The sequence below is a fragment of the Ixodes scapularis genome, unplaced genomic scaffold (genome assembly GCF_016920785.2).
Source record: "Ixodes scapularis isolate PalLabHiFi unplaced genomic scaffold, ASM1692078v2 PGA_scaffold0__279_contigs__length_252992795, whole genome shotgun sequence".
NCBI classification, from domain to species: Eukaryota; Metazoa; Arthropoda; class Arachnida; order Ixodida; family Ixodidae; genus Ixodes; species Ixodes scapularis.
The window spans coordinates 12,674,236-12,695,525 of NW_024609835.1; the positions used below are offsets into that span (position 1 = coordinate 12,674,236).

General features: G+C 45.2%; 1 protein-coding gene across 1 annotated transcript in view; it reads left to right on the forward strand.

Moving 5' to 3' along the window:
- LOC115321597 (connectin) overlaps positions 1–20,664 on the forward strand; it is a 38,214-nt gene extending 17,550 nt beyond the window's left edge. Inside the window, exon 4 of the mRNA XM_040218783.1 lies at positions 20,135–20,664. Within this exon, the coding sequence (XP_040074717.1) occupies positions 20,135–20,664 (530 nt within the window). The remainder of the gene's footprint in view (positions 1–20,134) is intronic.
- The last annotated feature ends 626 nt before the right edge of the window (positions 20,665–21,290 follow it).

Sequence of the window (21,290 nt, forward strand, 5' to 3'; positions counted from 1 at the left end):
GAGGGCTCTGCAGTCAAATGCGTATATAATCGCGTTAAACTTTGCATGCATTGGCTCAACGTTTATAGACGAGCAGGCGCTGCGGTCAAATGCTCAAATGCGTATATAACCACGTTCCATACCACACATTCTCTTTCTGGCATGGATGAAAACGAATGAAAGTCTCGGCATGATGCGGCTCAGCGTCTACGCAGACAAGCACCACCAGAGCTTCGCCCCAATCAACATCAATCACCACGTGGAGATACGGTCAAATTTTTTTTGTGAGCGTGGAAGAGAAGGTTTATTTATCCCTTTAAACCGAACTTGACAGGTGCGAGTCTTAAAGGTGCTATGCAACAATTTTTGTACTTTGCGCAAATACCGCTTAAGACGGATCCCTAACGTTACTGACCCATGAAACATGCGTTCGTTTTTCACCCCACGCAATAGAAGTCCCAGAAAAAGATTTAAGAAAAAAAATGAAAGCCGCTTACAACTCCCTGTAACGCCGAATTTAGAGCGCAGCTCTTGAGGAGGAGGAGGGAAGGGCACTGGGGGGGGGGGGTTAAATTAACCAGGGGGGGGGGTCACGTGACCTTGGGACTCACGTGACCCCCAATGCCAATGATGTCATCACTGACGTCACTGATGACGTCATCAGTGACGATGACGATGCGGGTACCGATGACGTCATTAGTGACGTCACTGATGACTTCACCAGTGATGATGACGATGACGATGCGAATGTCGGTGACGTCATCAGTGACGTCGCTGATGACGTCATCAGTGATGATGACGATGACGATGCGGATGCCGGTCACGACATCAGTGACGTCACTGATGACGTCATCAGTGATGATGACGATGACGATGCGGATGTCGGTAACGTCATCAGTGATGATGACGATGACGATGCGGATGCCGGTGACGTCATCAGTGATAATGACGATGACGATGTGGATGCCGGTGACGTCATCAGTGATGATGACGATGACGATGTGGATGCCGGTGACGTCATCAGTGATGATGACGATGACGATGCGGATGCCGGTGACGTCATCAGTGATGATGACGATGACGATGTGGATGCCGGTGACGTCATCAGTGATGACGATGACGATGTGGATGCCGGTGACGTCATCAGTGATGATGACGATGACGATGCGGATGCCGGTGACGTCATCAGTGATGATGACGATGACGATGTCGATGCCGGCGGCGGGGGTCACGTGACCTCGGGGGGTCACGTGACCTCGAGGAGGGGGTCACGTGACTTCGAGGAGGGGGTCACCTGACCTCAGGGGAGTCACGTGACCCCGGTGGGGGACTCGCGCGGTGCATTATGGGACATTTCCCATGATGCACCGCGGGGTTACGCCGACGGCGACGCCGACGGCGACGGCGACGGCGACGCCGCTCAAGCCGGGAACGGGCCCCTAAGAGCTGCGCTCTAAAACGAGCACCGTTCACCCCCTCAACTCGCAGCCAGAACAAGCGGCCACGTGATCTGGAGCCGATTATATGCCGCCAGTGTTGATCATAGCCACGCGCTGGGGTTGGCAAAGCGCAGGACACGCACTGAGTTCCAGACATTGTTATAGCTCGGCTATTGTCGTCGTCGCAGCGATTGGACACGGGTCACAACCCGAATGCTTCTCGAGCTAGCGATTGTCACGAGCCCAAGTCGAGTGCCCACGCAATGCTCGGGTCCAATCTATGAACCGCATTCAAATATCGTCACTTGGGTGTTCTGCGATCCCCGAGTTACGTCATCAAATTTTGCAAAGGAGAGATTGAATGAAAATGATCGCTTTAATTGTCCTTGAAATTACACCGCAACAAAGGAGTTTCTTGGCCAATGGCGTTGCGTGTGAGTATCATTGAGTCCCAGGTGTGCCAGTAAGGTCGTGTAGAGAGAAAAACATTCCAATTGAATATCGTTGCACCGCTCCTTTAAGGCCTGTTCTCACATGCAGCGAAGCGCTGATGTAGCGCTGCTCAGATGTCGTCAGCTACTTATCGTCTGCCATGAGCCACAGTTTTGATGGTGCGATAAGAAGCTGGTGAACGCTCCTGTCAGCACGAGCTTAGCGCGAGGTCAGCGCTAGGCTTGTGGCGCTTCGCTGCATGTGTGAACAGGCCTTTATTGTTCGAGTCGCCAAGGAGCACAGTTACGTTTGCCGCCATGCGCCACCAGAGTCACGCAATGGGCGCAACACAAGAACTCGGGTCCTTTGCTTCAGAGTTTCGATAAATAAGCAACCATTTCAGCACCACTTCGACTAAACAGTCGGCAGCCGTTTTTTTTTTTTAATTTTTGCACGCGGAACACGCTGATGTCTCCGACACCACCGAGTGCACCAACTGTGGTCGTAGGTCGGGTAGCGGAGTTCAATAAAAAAAAAAAAAGAGTCAGCAAAGGCAGAACCACTCCATATCTGCAAAGTAGTTGATCTCACCGTTGAGTGGACAAAAGTGGGCTTCAATATCGTCTTTTTTTTTGGACAAAAACTTGACCTACACACCTTAAGCACCTCGGGAAACCGAATATAACAATCAACGTTACCTTTTCTCGAGTAAAAATGCAACCAAACATATCAACACGTCACTTTGCGGGAGTGATTTTAGGGTGTTTAAGGTAATCTCTACCGTAGATGACCATATATGACTTAATTTCTATTTTTCATGATTCAACAATTGACCAAGCCCGCGGAAAATCCACCTCAAGTCCGCTAAAACCGTTCATTTGTACGTAAAAAAAATTACGGCAGTGGATATCATTGATCATTCAAATAATGCCCCACATAAAAATATCTTGGTGTTACTATATCAAGCTATCTTCGCTGCTCATAGCACATTCAAAACTGCTATTCATTACCATTTTCTAAATTACGTATGCGTCATCAAAAACTCAAGAAAAGCATCACGTGGAGTATCGCGTTAAATTTCAAGCGTAATAATCCCTTGTGCGATCGAAGTTGGAACCTGCTAACATAGCTAGGAACCCGAGAACGAAATACAAAAGAAAAGCCCAAACTTAATAAGGTCAAAAAAAAAAAAAAAAAGCTATTCATGGAAATCATAAGACGCTAAATTTTACATCTCTATAATTGGCAGCAAACAAAATAAATGATTCGAGAAGCGCAGAAAGATTGCAAGATTAAAATTTTTGTTCCTATTTTAATTATAAGCTGCCTATTGGTTTTGTTTATATTTCATTATATTCTAAAAAAACTGTAAATCGATCAGTATTCCGTAGTGACAATATTCGCTCGAACTAACATTTTCAAATAATCTTATTTCCCTCGCACATGCGCCACAAGAAAACAGATTAATCGTCAAAAACATTGTCAGATTATAATATTAGAAACTCTTTCAATCAGTCGATTCCGCCCCACATCTAAACGAATGAATAAGTTCAGAAAAGCCCTAACTTTAAAAATGCCATTATTTTGTGTTTTATATACGCATTTTGCGAATCAGACGTTTACAATATAAACGGTTGACTGAATATTGATTATGCTGGAAACGTAATTATAGAGTTATTTCGTTCGTGTAGCTTTTAGTGGGGTTTTTATTTGAGAGGAAAATTGTTGTAGAAATGTGGTTTTTGCTTTACATTTTCCTGTTACTTACCGTTGCCTGGTTTTGAACTTCACACCTGCTGGGGAATACTCCAAGGACCTGCCCTACGTTCAAAATGCACATAAGTATGCAAAAACAAAATACACCCAAAGTATATTTAGAACATTTTTACTGCCCTTTATGTTGTAGTGATATTCAGTGCGCTTCGGCCCAAGTTTCGGGTACTTAGGGCATTGTAAGCTTTATTATTTCCGGTTGATTTGTTTCAATACATAAAAAAAGAGCTACGCGGGCAAAAAAAAAAAAAGGTACTGTAAGTACATCTGCGAACGACATGAAAAAGTCCAGGCGAGTGCGTGGCTCCGAAGATCTATCGATCAAAAGATGGTTGATTTATCATCGAGGCTATTGTGAACAAGAACGGAATTTATAACAGATTGGTCGACTTCTGAATAGTTCCTCCTCACTTGGTTGCAAACCATTGCCGAGTCAACACCGATAGTAGGTACGCTCGGTAAAATAAAAAAGCTGCTTATTGTCATTTCTCTCGCTAACGTATGATCAAACTCCCGAAAAGTGATCGCCCACTCTGCCGGATCAGTGGTTTTGGCCACGATTAATCTCCTATTTTGTTACGAAATGCCATTCATTACCTTCGGCGAAATGAGCATCGATTCAGCGACAACTGGTCAAGCGTGGAGTGACAACGAAACGGTCGCTGGAGCCACGTAATGGTTCAGCTGTCTTCTGATAAATAGTGCGGCAGGCCTTGTAAGCCACATTCTCGCCTCGTATTTTAATATCATTCGCAACTGTAGACCACTCGCGCGTTGCTGAAACAAATATGCGAGTAGAAAAATGTGCTTTAATATTTTTTTCGCCGTTTTTTTTTTTAACATTTCGGAAATCAACGAAGAAACACACAACCTCGCCTCTTTCTCTTGAACAAGTGGCTCGTTGTTGTAAGTCATTCACATGATGAAGGGAAGCCAACTATGCAGAACCTGTGCAAATATCGAGAGACAAGCGAGGAACACAGGAGGGCAATAAGAAGTTTTAGCAGCTTTTCCGATATCTTCAATAGCAATACCCCGCACAGCCCGGAGGACTTTGCGCGAGCAGCGCATCGTCATCGGGCACCGCTATCGGAGTTATCGAAACAATTTACTAAGGCTCCCAACTATTCCACACCGGCCGGCATTGCTCCGAGTTTTCCTGGACGCTAAAAGCACATTTTTGATTTGCTGCACAATAAGCTGAAAGTATAGAGAAAAAGATGATGCACGTGGTATTTGGGAGAAACTGAGTTTGGGTATGTTTGATAGAGTGCTGTATTGCTTTTTACCAAGCCCTAGCCTAACTAGATAAACATAGAGCCAAACGGCATCGCCCTCCAACTAATAAAAGTCGAGGGAAGCTGTCATTTAGAGGGGTTTTTGGTTTCTGGAAAGTTGTTCCCTACTACGATGATCAGCGACACCTGTCACAGAAAGGGGTCGGTGGAGCAGACGTTGGCAAATGTTGTAAACGAGGCACATAACAAACGTTAATTAGAAATAAATGCAGCAACCGTCTCTCGTTTACTTCTACTTTTTTTTCGGGGGGGGGGGGGGGGGGGGGGGGCGGCGGTTGTATGTGGTTTATGAAAGCGCACTCGGTGCGTTTGTATAAGCCGAGAGTGTCAAGCACCGCTGGTTTGAAAATACCCGAGGCTGCATCTCTCTCTGTTTTGCAGCGGAAGCAGCTCCATACGGTTCGAGAACAATGCACGTGTTCTCGTTCCACCGAGTCAAGATTTGTTTTAGGCTGAGTGCACACAGACAAAAGCGCGTGCAGGCGCGACTTTAAACAGCCGTGGTTCCTGCACGCACGCCCCTATTGTGCATTCATAAGTTTGTACGGGGTGGGGTAAGCAGCTATGAGTTGTTCAGGCTGCTTTGGCCAGCTGGTCGCCGAACCTCGCTCCTTTCAACGAAGCTACTTCAATGCAAGGTCTGTATGAATAAAAGCAAACGTTGTGCGACTTAGAGAGCGACATGTGAAGACTATTTTGTTTCTGCATCTATTAAGTTTTGCGGCGAATGCAAGCACCAAAGTTCTGTGAACCTCGGCGGTTACAGAGCTATGCTAACTTCCGGAATGTTGGGCGGCGTGTTTCTTTCCCCAACGGAGGGTCAGCGCAGATCATTCGTAAAATTACTTCTAAATTCTAAGTTACAAGCGCGTTTATGTTTTGCACGTGTCTAAGTGTTAACGTGTGCGAACTATAGCGCTTCACCCAAAACGAGTAAACTCAAGAAGCGAATGCCATTAAGCTATTTGTCTTTTTTCTTTAGTGGTTCCTCGAAGCGCAGAATGCGTAGATTTCCGGCGTCAACTCTCCCAAGTTCCTGCGTAAGTGCTGACTATACTATGCCCTTGTAACACCCGTATATGTTTATCGATAACGAGCGCCGTCTGAAGTGTTGTCTGCGAACTACAATCGAAGGGCAGCCAAGTTCCATCCACCCGTCAGATGACATTGGTATATCTTGCCGATATATCGGTTTTTATCGCATTTTATGCTGCATACTACCGATGCTCGTATATAAATATCAAAAATGCACACAAAGATGGGTGCTGACTGTGTTGGTATTGCGGGAAACTGCTCTCCGAAAATGGCGACAGCGGGAAGCGAGGGAAAGCAGAGAGGGTGTACGCATGCGCAGATGCTCACTGAAGAAAGGTCAATTATTGGGATATTTTTGGGTCAACTTCGCCAGTAATTATTGGCAAAAACAAAATGGTGTCCATACTTGTTATTGAAGCAGAAGCAGCATTGCCAATGGACCGGCACAGAGCGGTCCTCTTGTTGGCTGAGTGACTAAATGAACACTTTAAAGGTCTTCCAAGTGCACCGCGTGGCAGGATTCCAGTAGACAATTCTAAGAGTGTGTTTTGCCCTTTGCACGAAATTTATTTTGACTGACATAAGACTGGAGTTGAAAATTAAGAAAAAACGTCCTATCTAAAAACAAAAAAAGGACAGAAAAAACATTAAACGCACTGTTCTCGAAGCAGGTTTGTACACCTTTCTCGAGCCACAAAAAAACAGGACTAACGAGATAAAAATCGAACTCTAGACGAGATAATAACAAGTGAAAGAGAAACAAAGCAGTCGAATCACGGAAAAACCCCGCACTGTTTCCTTTTTCGACGACACCCGCAGGGAGTTCGGTCACGGTAGCAGCATTCTAGGACGCCCTTGTCCCGGGTTCGAAGCGAATCCGCAAGGTACTATTTTCTCGGACGCGGTGCTCGACGCAGAAACGTGTTCGTAATGTAGATAGTGCAGCCGAAATCAAAAAGAACTAGTGTCGCGATGCCAGTTTGGACAAGCACTATACACTCCCGAAAGTGACCCTTGTCGCCTCCCTTTGTTGTCCTGTCTCCTGGTGCCCTTTCCTGCCAGAATGGTGAAATATCATCCGTAGTATTTCTTACATAACATAAAAGGACGCCCCGGGACAGTCCTGTGAAACATGCTTGCTCACACCTAGTTTTAGAGGCGCATCTTTTTAAGAGGAACTTTTAGTGTATATCGCTCAGGATTAATTATTGGTGTTACTAAATTACGAAATAAAGGGTGTCCCAAAAATTTACAAGGTTTTGTTTTCCTAAAAAGTGAACTACGCATGACCGAACGCTATTCTACGCCCAAATGTAACGCTGGCGGTCCACACGAGGAGCCAGAGTTTGAAACTAACCGTGACCTTACTCAAAAGTTATGTGATCTTTTCAAATTTTGTATGGAAAAATGGCAGCCGATGGAGCTCTCGAATACATGAAGCTGAATCCCGCCAGTTTCAAGTTGTAATCGCCTTTTTCTACGGGCTTTATTGGAGACAGCGCTCAAATACGTGTTGCCATTTTTGCTCTCCTCTGTGACCTATTGAGCCGGATTGACGACTTCAACTTACGGCGATCTACAACGACCTAAGTTTCCCGATTTATACAGCACGCTGTTGTCATCAACGGGGGTCAGCAAATGACCCATAAGATATATAGTTTGGGTTCCGTCGGCGACGCAAAGTTTGAGAAGCGCTGCTCTAGATTTGAAAGGGGTGGGAATTGCTTACTGCTGACAGTGGGTGCTCCAACCAAGCTCCTCCACCCTTTTGTTGTCGGCCAGGGGCGCCGCAGCTCGGAGCACGTGGAACGAAAAAACATGATGCAGAAACCAGGAATCCTGGGTTCAGTACCCCCCCCCCCCCCGCCCCCCCCCCTGCCAGTTTTGATATGGATGAGCATTGGCGTGCAGCCTTCAGCCACAACTGCTTGATGCACGTTAAAACCCCAAGCTAGCTGTGGTGCTGCACTGGCTAAACTTCGCATCTACAGTGTAAACCAGTGTCGCCGTACCTCAAAGAAAGGCAAACCTGATGATGTCTAAACATGTATGGTAAATGGTGGCTGGTTTGTTGCCGGCAACCGCAGCGTGCGTTGCAGTACACCTCTAGCATAATTAGAAGTCTGAGCCCCTCTAGGGCTTGCGTGGCAGGTCGGGCATCCATCACTCTTTCAGGTGTTTCTTGTATATGTTATAGTTGTAGCAGCGCGCTGCGAGAGTCCGTAAGCACAGTCACCGGTTGCGGGGTAAATGTTTACTGGCGCGCCGTGCTCAAACGACAGAGGTATCTGCACTCAAGGAACAAAGTCGTTTATTGACAGTACGAAAAGTTAACCTGCTGTTTCTCTTTTAAAGCTGGGAAAACACGAACGAAAAAAACATATTTAGACATTTGAACAGTAAGTGCTGAAAGTAGCATACAAAATCGAACTTTACGAATTTCAATGGTAAAATAAGGGTCACACAGAATATGATCTGAACATTACTATTTATAACCATTTCGCCTTAAATACGCAATTCACTACCTCTCTGTTCATTGATAATAAACAAGGAAGGAAAGGACACAGGTCGGTGCATTGCGTTCTCCTTCATGATTCTTGCTAGATTTACTAAAGACCGAGAGCCTTAGCTATAATACCGATTATATCTAAAGACGAACAGCATACTGCGCACCTTCAACCAATAAAAATGTTTGGCAAAGTGGTGGTGGTTACCTCTCATTAGTTCTAAGTCACGTACGGAAAGACTTCTTAATGTTTTCAACAGGGTCTGGTGAGGTGTGATATGATACTGTCGGTGCAGTTCTCGCGGTACACGGACCTGGAGACAGGAATCGATTTCGGAATGTCACAATTCACTTGTTGTCGTTTTAAGAGTTCAAACAATTGTAAGAGCGAATGGTGATTCGGAGACAATGCAGAAAAAGTGTGTGATTGCACAAATTCTTACCTGTCTAGAGAGACAAATTTCCGCGAAGATTTACTTTATTTGTTAAAATTTTCTTTTACCTTCCCCCCCCCCCCCCTCTTTTTTTTCATCTTTTATTTTTGAAGTTACTGTCTCGGATTGGAGATCTTTTTTTTTTCACTTTTAAGCCATTTTTTTTTACCACGATGATACACAGAAAGTTCATTTATTGCCAGAGAATGGGCGCTGTACTTAATTGGATGAGAAAAGAATGATGCAAATGAAAGGGGAAAGGAGTTCACAAACTACAAGCGGAAACTTTTAACAGGAGCGAAAAACGCAGTGCCTGTGTAAAATTAATTGATGTCTACATTCCAGAAGTATCAATGCGTTTCACCAAATCCGCCCGCATAGTCAGATAATAATAAAACGCCCTAATTCTAATATTTTAGTTCTTTTTATCTTATTTTTAAATGCGTTTTTTCGCGTGAGAGTCGCCTTATTTTGGTAAACAGTACACATGACTTGGACACAATGTTTGGAAGGGAGGATATAAGAAACTTAGTTTGTACTACGTGTAATAAGTTGAATAACGGGGAACGTTATAACGAATACCTAAGAACTGGCTCTCATTGGCTGCTTTAAGACGAAAAAACGTCTGTTAAACAACGAACATTTTCAGTACTAAGGCAACTCCATTCTGTAATATTGTAATATATAAAACTGTATCGGTTCCACCTCCTGGCCGGGGCTTCTGTACATCAAATTACGACCGGAAAGCATTCGTAAATTAATATTGCTATGCATTCTTTTGATTCGCGAACAATCTGAAATATAGAAAAAAAAAACAAGCGCGTCCGAAGTCAGTGTTTTTTAGCACACTTAACTTCCATACAAAGAGTCTTCATATATCTTCTGAAAGAGTGCAGGTATACCACACCTCACAATTCTTTCCGCAGCGAACGTCTTTTTTGTTTTGTTTTCGCGCTTATGATTGGTGATTCCTAGTTTTGAATGTCCACTTTTTGTCTCCTTTGTTTTCTTTCATATTAAATTGAGTACTCTCGTTTGTTCGTTCCACTTCTGATGTCCGATTGCTGCTCTTCAGTCTTCTGTGCAGGGATGTGTGAATGCGCTGGTTTTACTTGAATATTTTGTAAACCTTTAATGCTTTGATACATTTATGTATTTGCAATTTACGGCGCTTACCAAAACACTACTCCCAAAAGGCAATCTATCAGTAAGTAAGAAAAACAGGTCTGCAATTTAGCAATTCATAGAAAGTTGCAAAGCGAAAAGTTGTAGTCAAAAACCCAGTTCATTACACGTCAAAAAAAAAAAAAGAAGAAATTAAGCAACCGAATAAAAAGAATATAGAAGCAAGGAAAACTAGCTAGAGAATAAGACTAAAATTTTAGAATAATGAGCGTAAATTTCTCCTAAAATCCAAGGCAAATTGGCTTTCCCATTCCTGAAATTTCGAAAATGCCCGTTATGCGCTTCTTCCTTAAAGCATTTAAGAAGTCACATAACGTAAAAGTTGACGTGTGTGACTTCTAATATTTTTACTCTCCAGAGGCAAATTGCGTTTAGAGCACGTTGACTGGTATATGGTATTTGACATCAGTTCAGGTAAGGCTAATAGTGAAGTGCAAATAAAACACGTAAGTATTAGAGCAAGGGTCTCAAACACGCAGCCCGCGGCTTGCGGAGACGCGGCCCGCATTCATCCCGCGGCTGCGACCCCTGTTCCCTTGTCTCGAGCACTACACGTCTTATCGTTTCATGTCGTCCACTCATTTTCACTCGAAACGTAGCTCTGCTCTTACGACGTGTTAGCATCTTTTGCACTATTCTGTTATATCTTTTTAATTGAGTATTGTTTGGGCCTAACCTTTGCTTCTCGGCTCTTCGTGATGTTCATCACATGTACGGCAATCCCCCCTAGGCTACAAACACGAGTCATTTGCTCATGACGCACCTCGAATTCATTAACTCTCGCTTAGCAGGAACAACTGCCAAAAATAAAGCACCAAGCTCAGTCTTGTAACCGAGAGAAATTTCAGTTACAATACAAATCTTGTCTGATTTACAATAAGCAGTGAGCACGAGCTGTCCCCTTTGCTAAAAAAACAAAAACAAAAACATGTAGAGTGTCGTTGAGAGACTTAGCTCCTTTGCAACGTAAAACACCATTGCTGCTTTTATTTTTATTTTTTTGCCATATAATTTTTTTCAAGGTTAGCTATTGATTTTTTGGGGGTGGACTATGTGGTGCCCACACTTTAATGAGTTCGAGACCCCAAAAGTCAAATTTGGGGTTTTACGTGCCAAACCGACGACGGGCATCTGGCACGCCCCAGCGGAGGAATGAGGATTAATTTCGACCACCTGGAGATCTTTTGACGTGCAACCGAGAGCTCGGTTTTACGGCGCCTTCTCCGCAGATTGCGGGCACCTCGGCCGGGATTCGAAGCCGCCACATGGGGATCCGTAGGCCAGCGCTCTCGCCTCGGACCACCGAGGCGTTTGAGTTTGAGACCCCTGCATTAGAGTCTGTCGGGGCTAGAGAAAAAGTGGTCTTCCTTTGAAACCGAAGGCAATTTGCGAGTTGCCTTTGACTTCAACTCGTCAACTTTAAAGATTCCAGCTCAACTTGCAAAGCAAGTTGAGTAGGAACCTCTAAAGAGCAACGAAGGATTTTTGTTTTGCTCGGTCTGGCTAGCTAAACTTCAGAATAAACAATTTTCTTACATATAACGGATACAAGGAATTACTTAGTTGTTCGCTTACGCGGGTAGTCTTTTGTTCTTCAAAATATATTTGATCAAAGTTTAATTTACCTTTTTTCTTTATCATGCTGCGTTTTTCACTTTGCCCGGACAAGGAAACGACCAGCTTATTGGGACGGATGATGCGCCTAGTAGCGGTCTGACGTCAGGTCGTGTCGCTCACATGACGTAACGTGACGTTACGCCATGACGACATAGAGGACCTATAAATGCTATGCATTTAGAACGCCTCTGGGATATGCAATTTTTTTAATCTTAGTTTCTTTCGAAAGTTCACCTTATTTCAACATTGATTTTAGTACAGTAATTTGTGGGGGTTGGTTGTGCATAACTAGACACAAATAAAAAGCGGAGAAGAAACAAAGCCGAGTGGCTGCCTGTCCCGACAGCTCTCTTGTCTTTGTCTTTTTTTATAGCTATTTCATTTGTACCAATTTGTTAAACGTTTCTAGAGCTGTCTGCGATTTTTTTATGTGACAATGCACCATTTTTAGTTAGTCCTAAGTAATACTGCTTCCCGTTTCTTCTGCGTAGCGAGGCTTCCTTCGTTGTTGGTTGCGGATGTAGCAGGTGTTTCACTTCATACATTGGAGGAACATTGTAGTTTTTCCATTAGTATACGGCGAACATCACGTTCAGCAGAACACTATTACTTTCGTCGTTCTTGAAGCTCGCGTTTATTTCTTTTTAATTATCTTTTTTTTCCCGTTTCCAGGTCACCCTTCAACATCACCTTGAGTTTCTCTTTGTTTCTTTTTTGGTGAAGTTCAAAGGAAGAGAAGCATCTGGAAAGATTATGACCCTGAGTCGGCAGAGACTATTTCAACGACGATTCTTTCTCCTTCGAGCTGGCCGATTATTCTTCCCTAATGAGAAGTGATGTTTCGCGCTTAGTGGATGGAGACGTGGCTTCTTCCGTTATTTTTATTTTTTGGTTTTGCTCTCTTATTTTAGCGAACATCACCGGAGGGGCTAAAAGTAAGCTTACAGCCAGGTCCCCCCCCCCCCCCCCCCCCCCACCCTTTTTTTTTTTTCTGAGAAAGAAAAGCGGGAACAAGACGAATGGGGGATTCTTGCGCCATACCTCACACTCGCGAGTGAGGAGAGAACGAACATGCAAAAGTGGACTGGGAGAAAAACAAAAACGAGGAACGCAAACGAGCCATGGGGTTTCGACACGGACGCCTCACCGTCGCAATATTCTTTATGGTGGGAGGAAAGCAGAGAAGTTGTCCCCGTTTGACGGTGCAAGCTGCATCCATCATCGCCGCTTCCCACGCCTGGCGGAGACTTGGAATTCGGAATTCGGTGACAGAGGCGCCTGCCTGTCCGGCCTGAGGGATGATGGTCCTCAGTCGGCCCGCTTCAATACTACGTCACGAAGACACAAAGATCGAGACAGGATGTAGGAAAAATCTTCTGGCAGAATTTTTGTTTTTCTGCTGACATGTTTCATCTGTTAAGAATATCCAACCATATTGTCGGGGGGATTGCCAAATACCTGTACGAAGATGAGAATGCCGAATCGAAAGGCTCCGCATTTTTTTCTTCACGGAACACGCGGTTCAGGGGCAATAGTTATACCTCACATAAAGAACAAAAAGTGCAAAGGGAGATGTCAAAGGTGGGTGTCTCACAAAAACACAAACACACAAAATTGTCTTTTTTTCAGCTCCTTGTTTGTTTCTCTTTGCTATTCCCATTTTCTATTTTGTCCAATTATGCGCACTCTTAATTGGCGCTTAACTGGCTCCTTGCCATTAGAGCTTAGTGCATGTCAAAAATATAAACAAAATTTGGGGGTTAAGTGCGTAACATGCAGATTTGCACTAAGATATTGTTCAGCATGTTTATCGGAAAGCTTAACCCTGGAAAACGCACAGTAGCACCAATCTTGTACAGCACTCTACACCCAAGTTGAAGACATGGTGGTGCAGTCGTTTCTTAGGCACACCGTATTACAGCATGTCGTTGAAAGCTGGACTCGGTTGCGACACGCATCTCTTCTAGGCACACTTAATAAATTTTTTCTTCCTTTCTCTTTTTTTTTATTTCCTTACTTTTTGCGTCTTCTTGAACGGCGCGTGAGCCAGTGTGACATTCTATACGGAGCGCAAGTTCGTCTGCTTCCTTTGCGGGGATTGTGGTGACGTCAGAACGCCGAGCCCCAATTGGTTCTGGTTGAAGGATAGTGGGTATAGCTCAAAGCAGCTTGCTTTGAGGTCTGCCCACTATCCTTCAAGCAAATCCAATCAGAGCTCGGCGTCTTTGTGACGTCACCGCAACTCCTGGGTAAGAAGCAGAAGACTTGCTCTCCTCATAACCCTCTCCCTCGCTCTCTGCTCTCGTTTCTTTCTTCTTAGGCCTCTCAAGGCTTCGCCCTAATTTGCTTACGCCACCTCCTCGATGTCATCCTCTCCTCCCAATCGCAAAGCCGTTATAAACTAAGCCAGCGATCAAACCTGAAATGCCGATTCGAATGATTTCCACCCCACCAGAAGTAATGGCCATCTGCCTCTGCAACTCAACCTATTTCGATGAGTGGGGCACAGCGGCGCCATTTTCATTTAATTAAAATAAGAACATGTAATTATATTTTGTGTCCGTGGATGTCAATGCTTCACCTTGGACTATTTTAGTGTTACTGTCGCATTTGGAACCTACGAGTGCTGTTTGAGCTGCGGGAAAAAAATCCGCCCCCCCCCCCCCCCCCGCCAAAAAAAAAAGCTCTACGTTTTTTTTGTTTTTTTTTTTAAATAAATTACGCATTGACGTACACCCATTTTTCGCCCAAATGTAGAGTTAACGGTTCGAACCCAAAGCCAAAGCTTCAGAAATAAACGAGGTCTTAATAAAAATGATGCGATTTTCTGAAAATTTCATTAGGAAAATGGCGGCCGACTGACCTTTGGAACACATGGAGCTAAATTGCTCCAGTTTTTGAAAACGAACAGAAAACAAGCCCCCTTTTGCGTTGAAAGTTTCGGCAGAGCGAAATATTTGATTGCGATAAAGGTTAGTTTTTAAACTGGCATCTAGTTTAGACAGACAGTTTTGAACATTTGTTTCTGGGAACACCTCGTTGATAACGCATCTTGTTCAGCAAGAATAAAAAAAAAAAAAGATCAGATTTAGATTCCGCGTACTTTTTTTTTTTTTTTGTTCCATGGGTTTAAAGGTTTAGTAATTCGTACGATACCAAGTATACTATAACCGGTGTTAAAAGTGAAAAAGTGAGACTTCTCATTTATATACAGATGTACCTATTTGTCCTAAGCTTATTTTTGTTGTCCACTCGTTACTCATGTCAGTTCAGTTGAGGTTTTATGGTACAAAGTGTTTACGACCCTATTATATGCAAAAGTTTCTCGAGGCTATATTTTAAAACTACTTGAGAATTATATTATTTAGCTCAACTATTGCACGGTAGACAATTATTTTCAAGCCATTTTTGGTACGGACTAAAACAATCCATAAACATCGGGATGTAAACAAAGATGAAAGGAAAAACTCACAAAAACTATTGATTTTGGTGACATGAGGGCAGGTAGCTATTTAGGCTCCAACGAGGACGAATACTGACGACACCGCGATCCCTACGAAATAAAATATTAACGCAATAATAAGATCAACTCAGAAGGAAAGGTTCAGAACTTATCCGTCAAGCCTCTGCCACCCCTCTAAACACTCGAATAGTACCGTTTCTTTAAGTGTTTGTAAACGACCCATTTAGAGCGACAATATAAACTCTAAAAAAAAATCTCAGTATGTTTTATATTATAGTTTTATTCTGTTTTATATCTTCCACACTTCCGAAGCTAACGGCGTTGAGACTGGAATCCGTAGTTAAAGCAGCAGTTATGACCAGAATAAAATGCAAAAACAGCTGAGCCAGGAAAAAAATATCTCAAATAGCCCTGCAGTTGTGTTGCGACGTCAAACATTCTTGGTTTAACGCTAGTAACTTCCAGGCATTTCTTCTCGAGCTGTGCCACCGGGTCTCTTGACATCTCTTCACCCCATTCACTCCACCCCACTGACTCCACCCACCCCTCTCACCCCATTGGTCCTTCTCCACTCAGCTGAGTCATTGACTCATTGGCCCATTGACCTTCCCCGTCGGGTCGGCCTGTGTCCCCAGAGTATGGGAGTGATGACTTGTTGCGTGCCAACTGATTTCATGCGTAGGTTACGGGACATCAAGTTTTCCGCTAAATCTAGCGGGGAATCTGAATTAGAGTATAGGTCACGTGACCATGTGACGTGGCGTCAAAGTTTTTGTCAAGTTTAGAGGGGAAACTGAATTTGTGTTAAGACTGATGACTGTGTGAGATGGCGGTTCATGTTATTTAGGGTTACGGCGCACCAGAACGAAACAAATTCACGAATACAGGCACACTTAAAAAAGATCACAATCGCTCAGCGTTGTATTGATTATCTTCTACGTACAAAGAGCAAACTTTGTACGTAGAAGATAATCAATACAAACCAAGAGTTGAGTCTGCCCTGAGCGATTGTGTTATTTTTTTTCTGTGATGTGATGCTGTGATGTTAAATAAGATTAAGTTGTGCACAGGTCACGTGACACGAATCACCGTGACGTCATTTTCTCCCCTTAATTTAGCGGAGAAATTCGTGGTTATGCTTTTTGAGGCTTCACTTCACCTGAAAACCCAACCCATAAACGTTTCAAGTTTATTAAAATATTAAAAGAAAACAAACCCAAACGACAGAAGGCACACACAGGTCACACGGTTTCTGGAAAGATTGATCCAAAGACTCGGACACTTATCATCGTCCCGGATGACGTGGCTCGGATGACACTCGGTGTCTGTTTCTCACGTCATGTCGCTGTCCCAACCGCCCGAAAGGGCCGTCGTTGCAGACAATTAAACGAAGACTCAGCAAATACTCGGACAACCGCGTAATCGATCGAAGCAAACAGAACGGGAGTATTCGATGCACGGCCTTCTAGGATTGCCTGGAACATCATGTGAGGGCCTGATTCCAGAATCGGGCAATGATAAAAAAGTGAGAGCTTCCGCGGCCGGTGATGAGACGGGGCCTAAAAGCTCTTGGTTGGGCGAGACTTGTCGACAAAAGCGCGATCTTTGTCTGTTCGCGAATGCGAGATGGGGATATTTTGACGAGGCCTTCTAACATATAAACGGGTGGCGAGAGATAAGGCGGGCACCGACGTGCTTGCCGTGAGGGTTTTTATTATTACAATTACTGCAGGCATTTTCTTGGAGGCCATTACAGGAGAGGTTTAAAAATATGTGGGCAATTTCACCAAACCTGTAATGGAATAAACTTATTCTCAACAAATTACAGAGAAAAGACACTTAAAAAAAAACTTTCAAAAATGGATCAGCAGGCAGCTGTTTGGGCACTGAAGTAATACCAATTCAGTTCAGTAAACTAAATCTATTGTTCTTGATCCCATGAAATATACAAGAAAGCTTGAGAAGACGCGCTGTTATTCGCTTCCTTCTATGAAAAAATTGCGTACCTAGTATTAGATAACTTTCTGCAAGTGCATAGGCAGTAGGTTTTATCTTGATCGTCGTCGTGTGTCGCGATGAATTGATGAAATCAATTGCGTATGTTTACTGTCCCCTTGAATCTGGTATATTAACATGCATTTTAATATACCAAATTCAAGGGGACAGTAAACATAAGCAATTGATTCCATCAATTCATCTCGACTCATGTGCACGATGAAAAAGTGAAGAAAATCCAGTGTGTTGGATATGTTCGCTGGCACGGTTTCTGAGCACAATTGATTCCATCAATTCATCTCGACTCATGTGCACGATGAAAAAGTGAAGAAAATCCAGTGTGTTGGATGTGTTCGCCGCCACGGTTTCTGAGCACATGTGCTCAGAAACCGTGGCAGCGAACACATCCAACGCACTGGATTTTCTTCACTTTTTCATCGTGCGCTTCAGTGCACACGAATATCCAGCCTGTTTTCTTCAAGTTGAGGGCAACTTGTTTCAAATAAAAGGTATCATTTGCGTAGAATAAAGATTAATCTTAATGTTTTCTTCAGCTGGCACGTTCGTGTCGCTACGCTAAAACAGGATTGAATTTTTTTAAAAATATTATTTAGATGTGAAAGAATTCATTTTATTACACGAGCAGGCACCTTAGGCCGAAAAGGGAGCGTAATGCATGCTTGTGAGACTTTGGCGGCGCACGTCGGGTACAGCTGTGGGTGACGAGCAAACGGTAACGATGCATGACGGCGTTAAAGGCCAACGGCCAGACTGGAGATTCTGCAAGACAGGGGATCCTCCTCACCATGGGTGATGAGGAAGCAGGCAATGGTGGACAGGGTAGAAGGGGAAGATAAGGAAGTGGGGGAAAAGTGGAAAGCGCGCACCGGTCGTCGTTCTCTAACGTTAAACAAACAGCAGACTTGATCGAGGTGTAAGTGACGAGAGGAGAATCCGCCACCAACGAAGCCACGACTGGCTCTTTTTCACCTTACATCCGAACGCAGCGGATGCTACGGGCCATAGAAGCCAATCCAAGGCCGCGTGAATGTCACGTGATCTTGGAGGGGGGACACAGCGATGTGCGGAAAGCGGTTGCGTCCACAGAGCGGGATTGACTGGAATAGCTCGTAGCGTCCGCTGCGTCCGGACGTCAGGTGAAGCGGAGTAGAGCACCGAACAAAATCCCCGCCCCCACGGTCGGGGATTTTGATACGAATATGATACGAACAAACCACGAGGGGGGAAAACTGCCCCTCTGTCTTGAAAACAATGTCAGCTATCTATGCGGGAAGGGTTCACTTTGAAGAAATGGTCGGGGGCATTCTCTTCTGAGTTACCAATGTGCGCGTAGCTGGGCTTTGCTTGTGTGAGAAGTCTAAGGAACCGCTGGACTAACATTTTTTTTTCCTCCGCTCAACATTAAAAGACAAAGAATAAAAGTAAGAACATGGCGACGTGTAGTTGCTACTGCAAGAATAGGCCACATTTGTCGCCTATTCTAGCACTTCCTTTCTAAGCGACGCCTTACAATGTATTCTCGTTGCGCTGTGATCTGCCCCAGACTCCAATCATCGCCCCGGCGTCTCCCCCAAGACCAACAACAATCCCGAAAAACTGTATTCGATACTTTCCCGGCGTCTTTGTGCAAGCGCTGTATTCATTATCGAGTATCGTTATCGGAGCACAAAAATGATCTTTTAAGACCCCTCAGTTACGTGTGGACGGGACCGAGCACGACGGTGCAATCTTAATAAGACCGACGACCAGTGCGCGCTTGGATTACCTGTGCGTCGTCACATACGTACACAATATTTCATGAGTAGAATTCCTCTTTTCCTTTTCGAGCTAGAAACGTTACAGGACGATCTACCGCAAGTACCCTGCCCGCTCTGCGGTAGTATGTTGGATACGCAATTAGGTTCACGACGTCTCTATCGGCCTTCCTGTCGGTCATGCACAGAGTCGAAAGCTTTCAGTATTTCACGTGACTGCCTTAGTGGGTACAAAAGCTCTCATTTCGGTCAATCGGGGTGGGTCCTGATGTTCTACGGGCAAAGACTGACAAGGCGGCGCAGCCACGAGCTTTGGAACCCCCAATAACAAACAAACTAGCTTACCCAATCCAAACCACCGGAGCGAAGCAGTAAATTATTTTCGCGAGGAACTCAAGTGACGGACGTGAATATCACGTTTATGAATTGATTTGCTGCAACACTAATACTACAGCGACAGGATGCCTCACCAGTGATAAATTCCATCTTCTTTTGAAAGCCACCGACGTCACGTCAGCGTCGCGTTGCGATGCGATTGGTTACCGTTTCGCAGTTCGCGAAAGTGGTTGGGAGAAATTGGTCCCGAAGCGGTTGGCAAGAACGCTCCCCAACCACTCGATATCAGCCGCCTGCGGTTGAGAACGCGCGGATCCGCTTCACGGATGCGGACCCGCTTCCAGTGTGAGCGCCCCATAAGCGCGGCACAAGAACAGTGGCTCAGTTGAGCCGCGCGCATAGTGAACGTGTCATCGGGGGAAGTTAGTCGGTCGTTTGGCGCATATTCTCTCCATTGAGTCCAGCCTTTAGGGCGATTGACTTAGGGCCGCTGGGTTTGCGTCTGTAGAGGTGTCTCTCTTTTCCGGCGTTTGTCGAGCACTACTTTTGCAAGTAGACCAGGTGCTCGAGGTTGCACACTCGGACTGCCGCAATTAGCTACCTCCGCGCGTGACCTAGTTTCGTGATGGCCAATCGCAGCGCGGCGCTGGTCATTCGCGGCCGTCAGCGATCTCGCCAACTTTTTCGTCGAGTGTTTAATTTAGAGCTCCAGTAGTGCTCGACACTCGCTGTGGCCGATCCCGCTAATAATTTGAAACACGGAAGATTTCATTACGTGTTGATGACAGTTTTCCCTCGCAAAACATCCTGCTCACTTTTCGAATGACTTGACTAATCCAGACCCTTCTCTCTCCCTTCTCTTTCCAGGCAACAAGTTCAGCTGCGACTGCCGCCTCGCCTGGGTCTTGCACCTGGAAAATGCCACCAGGAGCGACAAGTTCCGGCGCGAGCTGCGACACGTCAAGTGCGACTTCGAAGCCCAGGGCAACCTGAGCAGCAGCAAGGTGTCCCGACTCAGTGCCAGTCAGCTGGGTTGCACCGAGGACTACGCGAAACCCAGCTTCGGCACGGCATCGCGCGGCAAGGTTATCCCGCGTCGTCCGCCAGTCGAAGACAAGGGACGACGCGGCGACGACGACGAGGGAAACAAGATCGTCGACGAAGGCGCCCTTTTGAACGTTCCTGACACGGTGACCAAAAATGAACGCGACCGGGACGCGCAGTCGATGGACAACGACGTGGAAGTGGTGCTCAGCCAGCAGAAGGCGCTGCGCAAACATACTTCTAGGTCTCGGAAGAGCAACGGGAGCTCAGCTAAAGCCGCGGCGTTTGCTCTTCAGGCAGTCCAGTTTATGGGACTGACTGCGTTCTCCAAGACCCTGTCTACGTGTAGCTGATCCATGATAGAGCTTATTAGTGTTTTCTTTTTAAACAAAAACGATTTGTGTTTGTCGAGTGAGAGATCTGAGTGATAAGGAGATCGGATTAGCTAGAAGGTGGTGACCCTAGTTTTCTACGATTAGCGAGAAAATGACGGATTGACTTTTGTGCCACACAATTTCACTATCCCAGCCTCCAACCAAGCAAGCCGGATCAAGCATCCAATATACGAGGCTGTACAGTGAGGGTATAGCGCTAATTCCCCGTTTTGCGTCAAAGGTTTTGGTCACAGTGGCGTGGGCAGGAATGTTTTACGGGGGCGGCTGAGGTGGGCTGGGATGAGCATGACTTGGGGTGCGGAGAAGAGGAGGGAACTTCAATATACACGCGCATAATATAGGGTCGGTTGGATCTTGGGGGGCTGAAACCCCATAAGCCCCCCCCCCCCCCCCCCCCCCTTCCTGGCTACGCCCCTGGTTGGTCACGTAGCAGCTCAATCATGAGCCGGTCGGCCGAGTTATCAATATAAAATAGTTCACTGCTCGATTTGTGCAACAGTGGTGCAGCGGCGAATTAGCCATAAATGGGTTGAGACCTTCTCGCAAGAGATACCTTAATGGCCGGTTAGTGCATGTACCTCAAG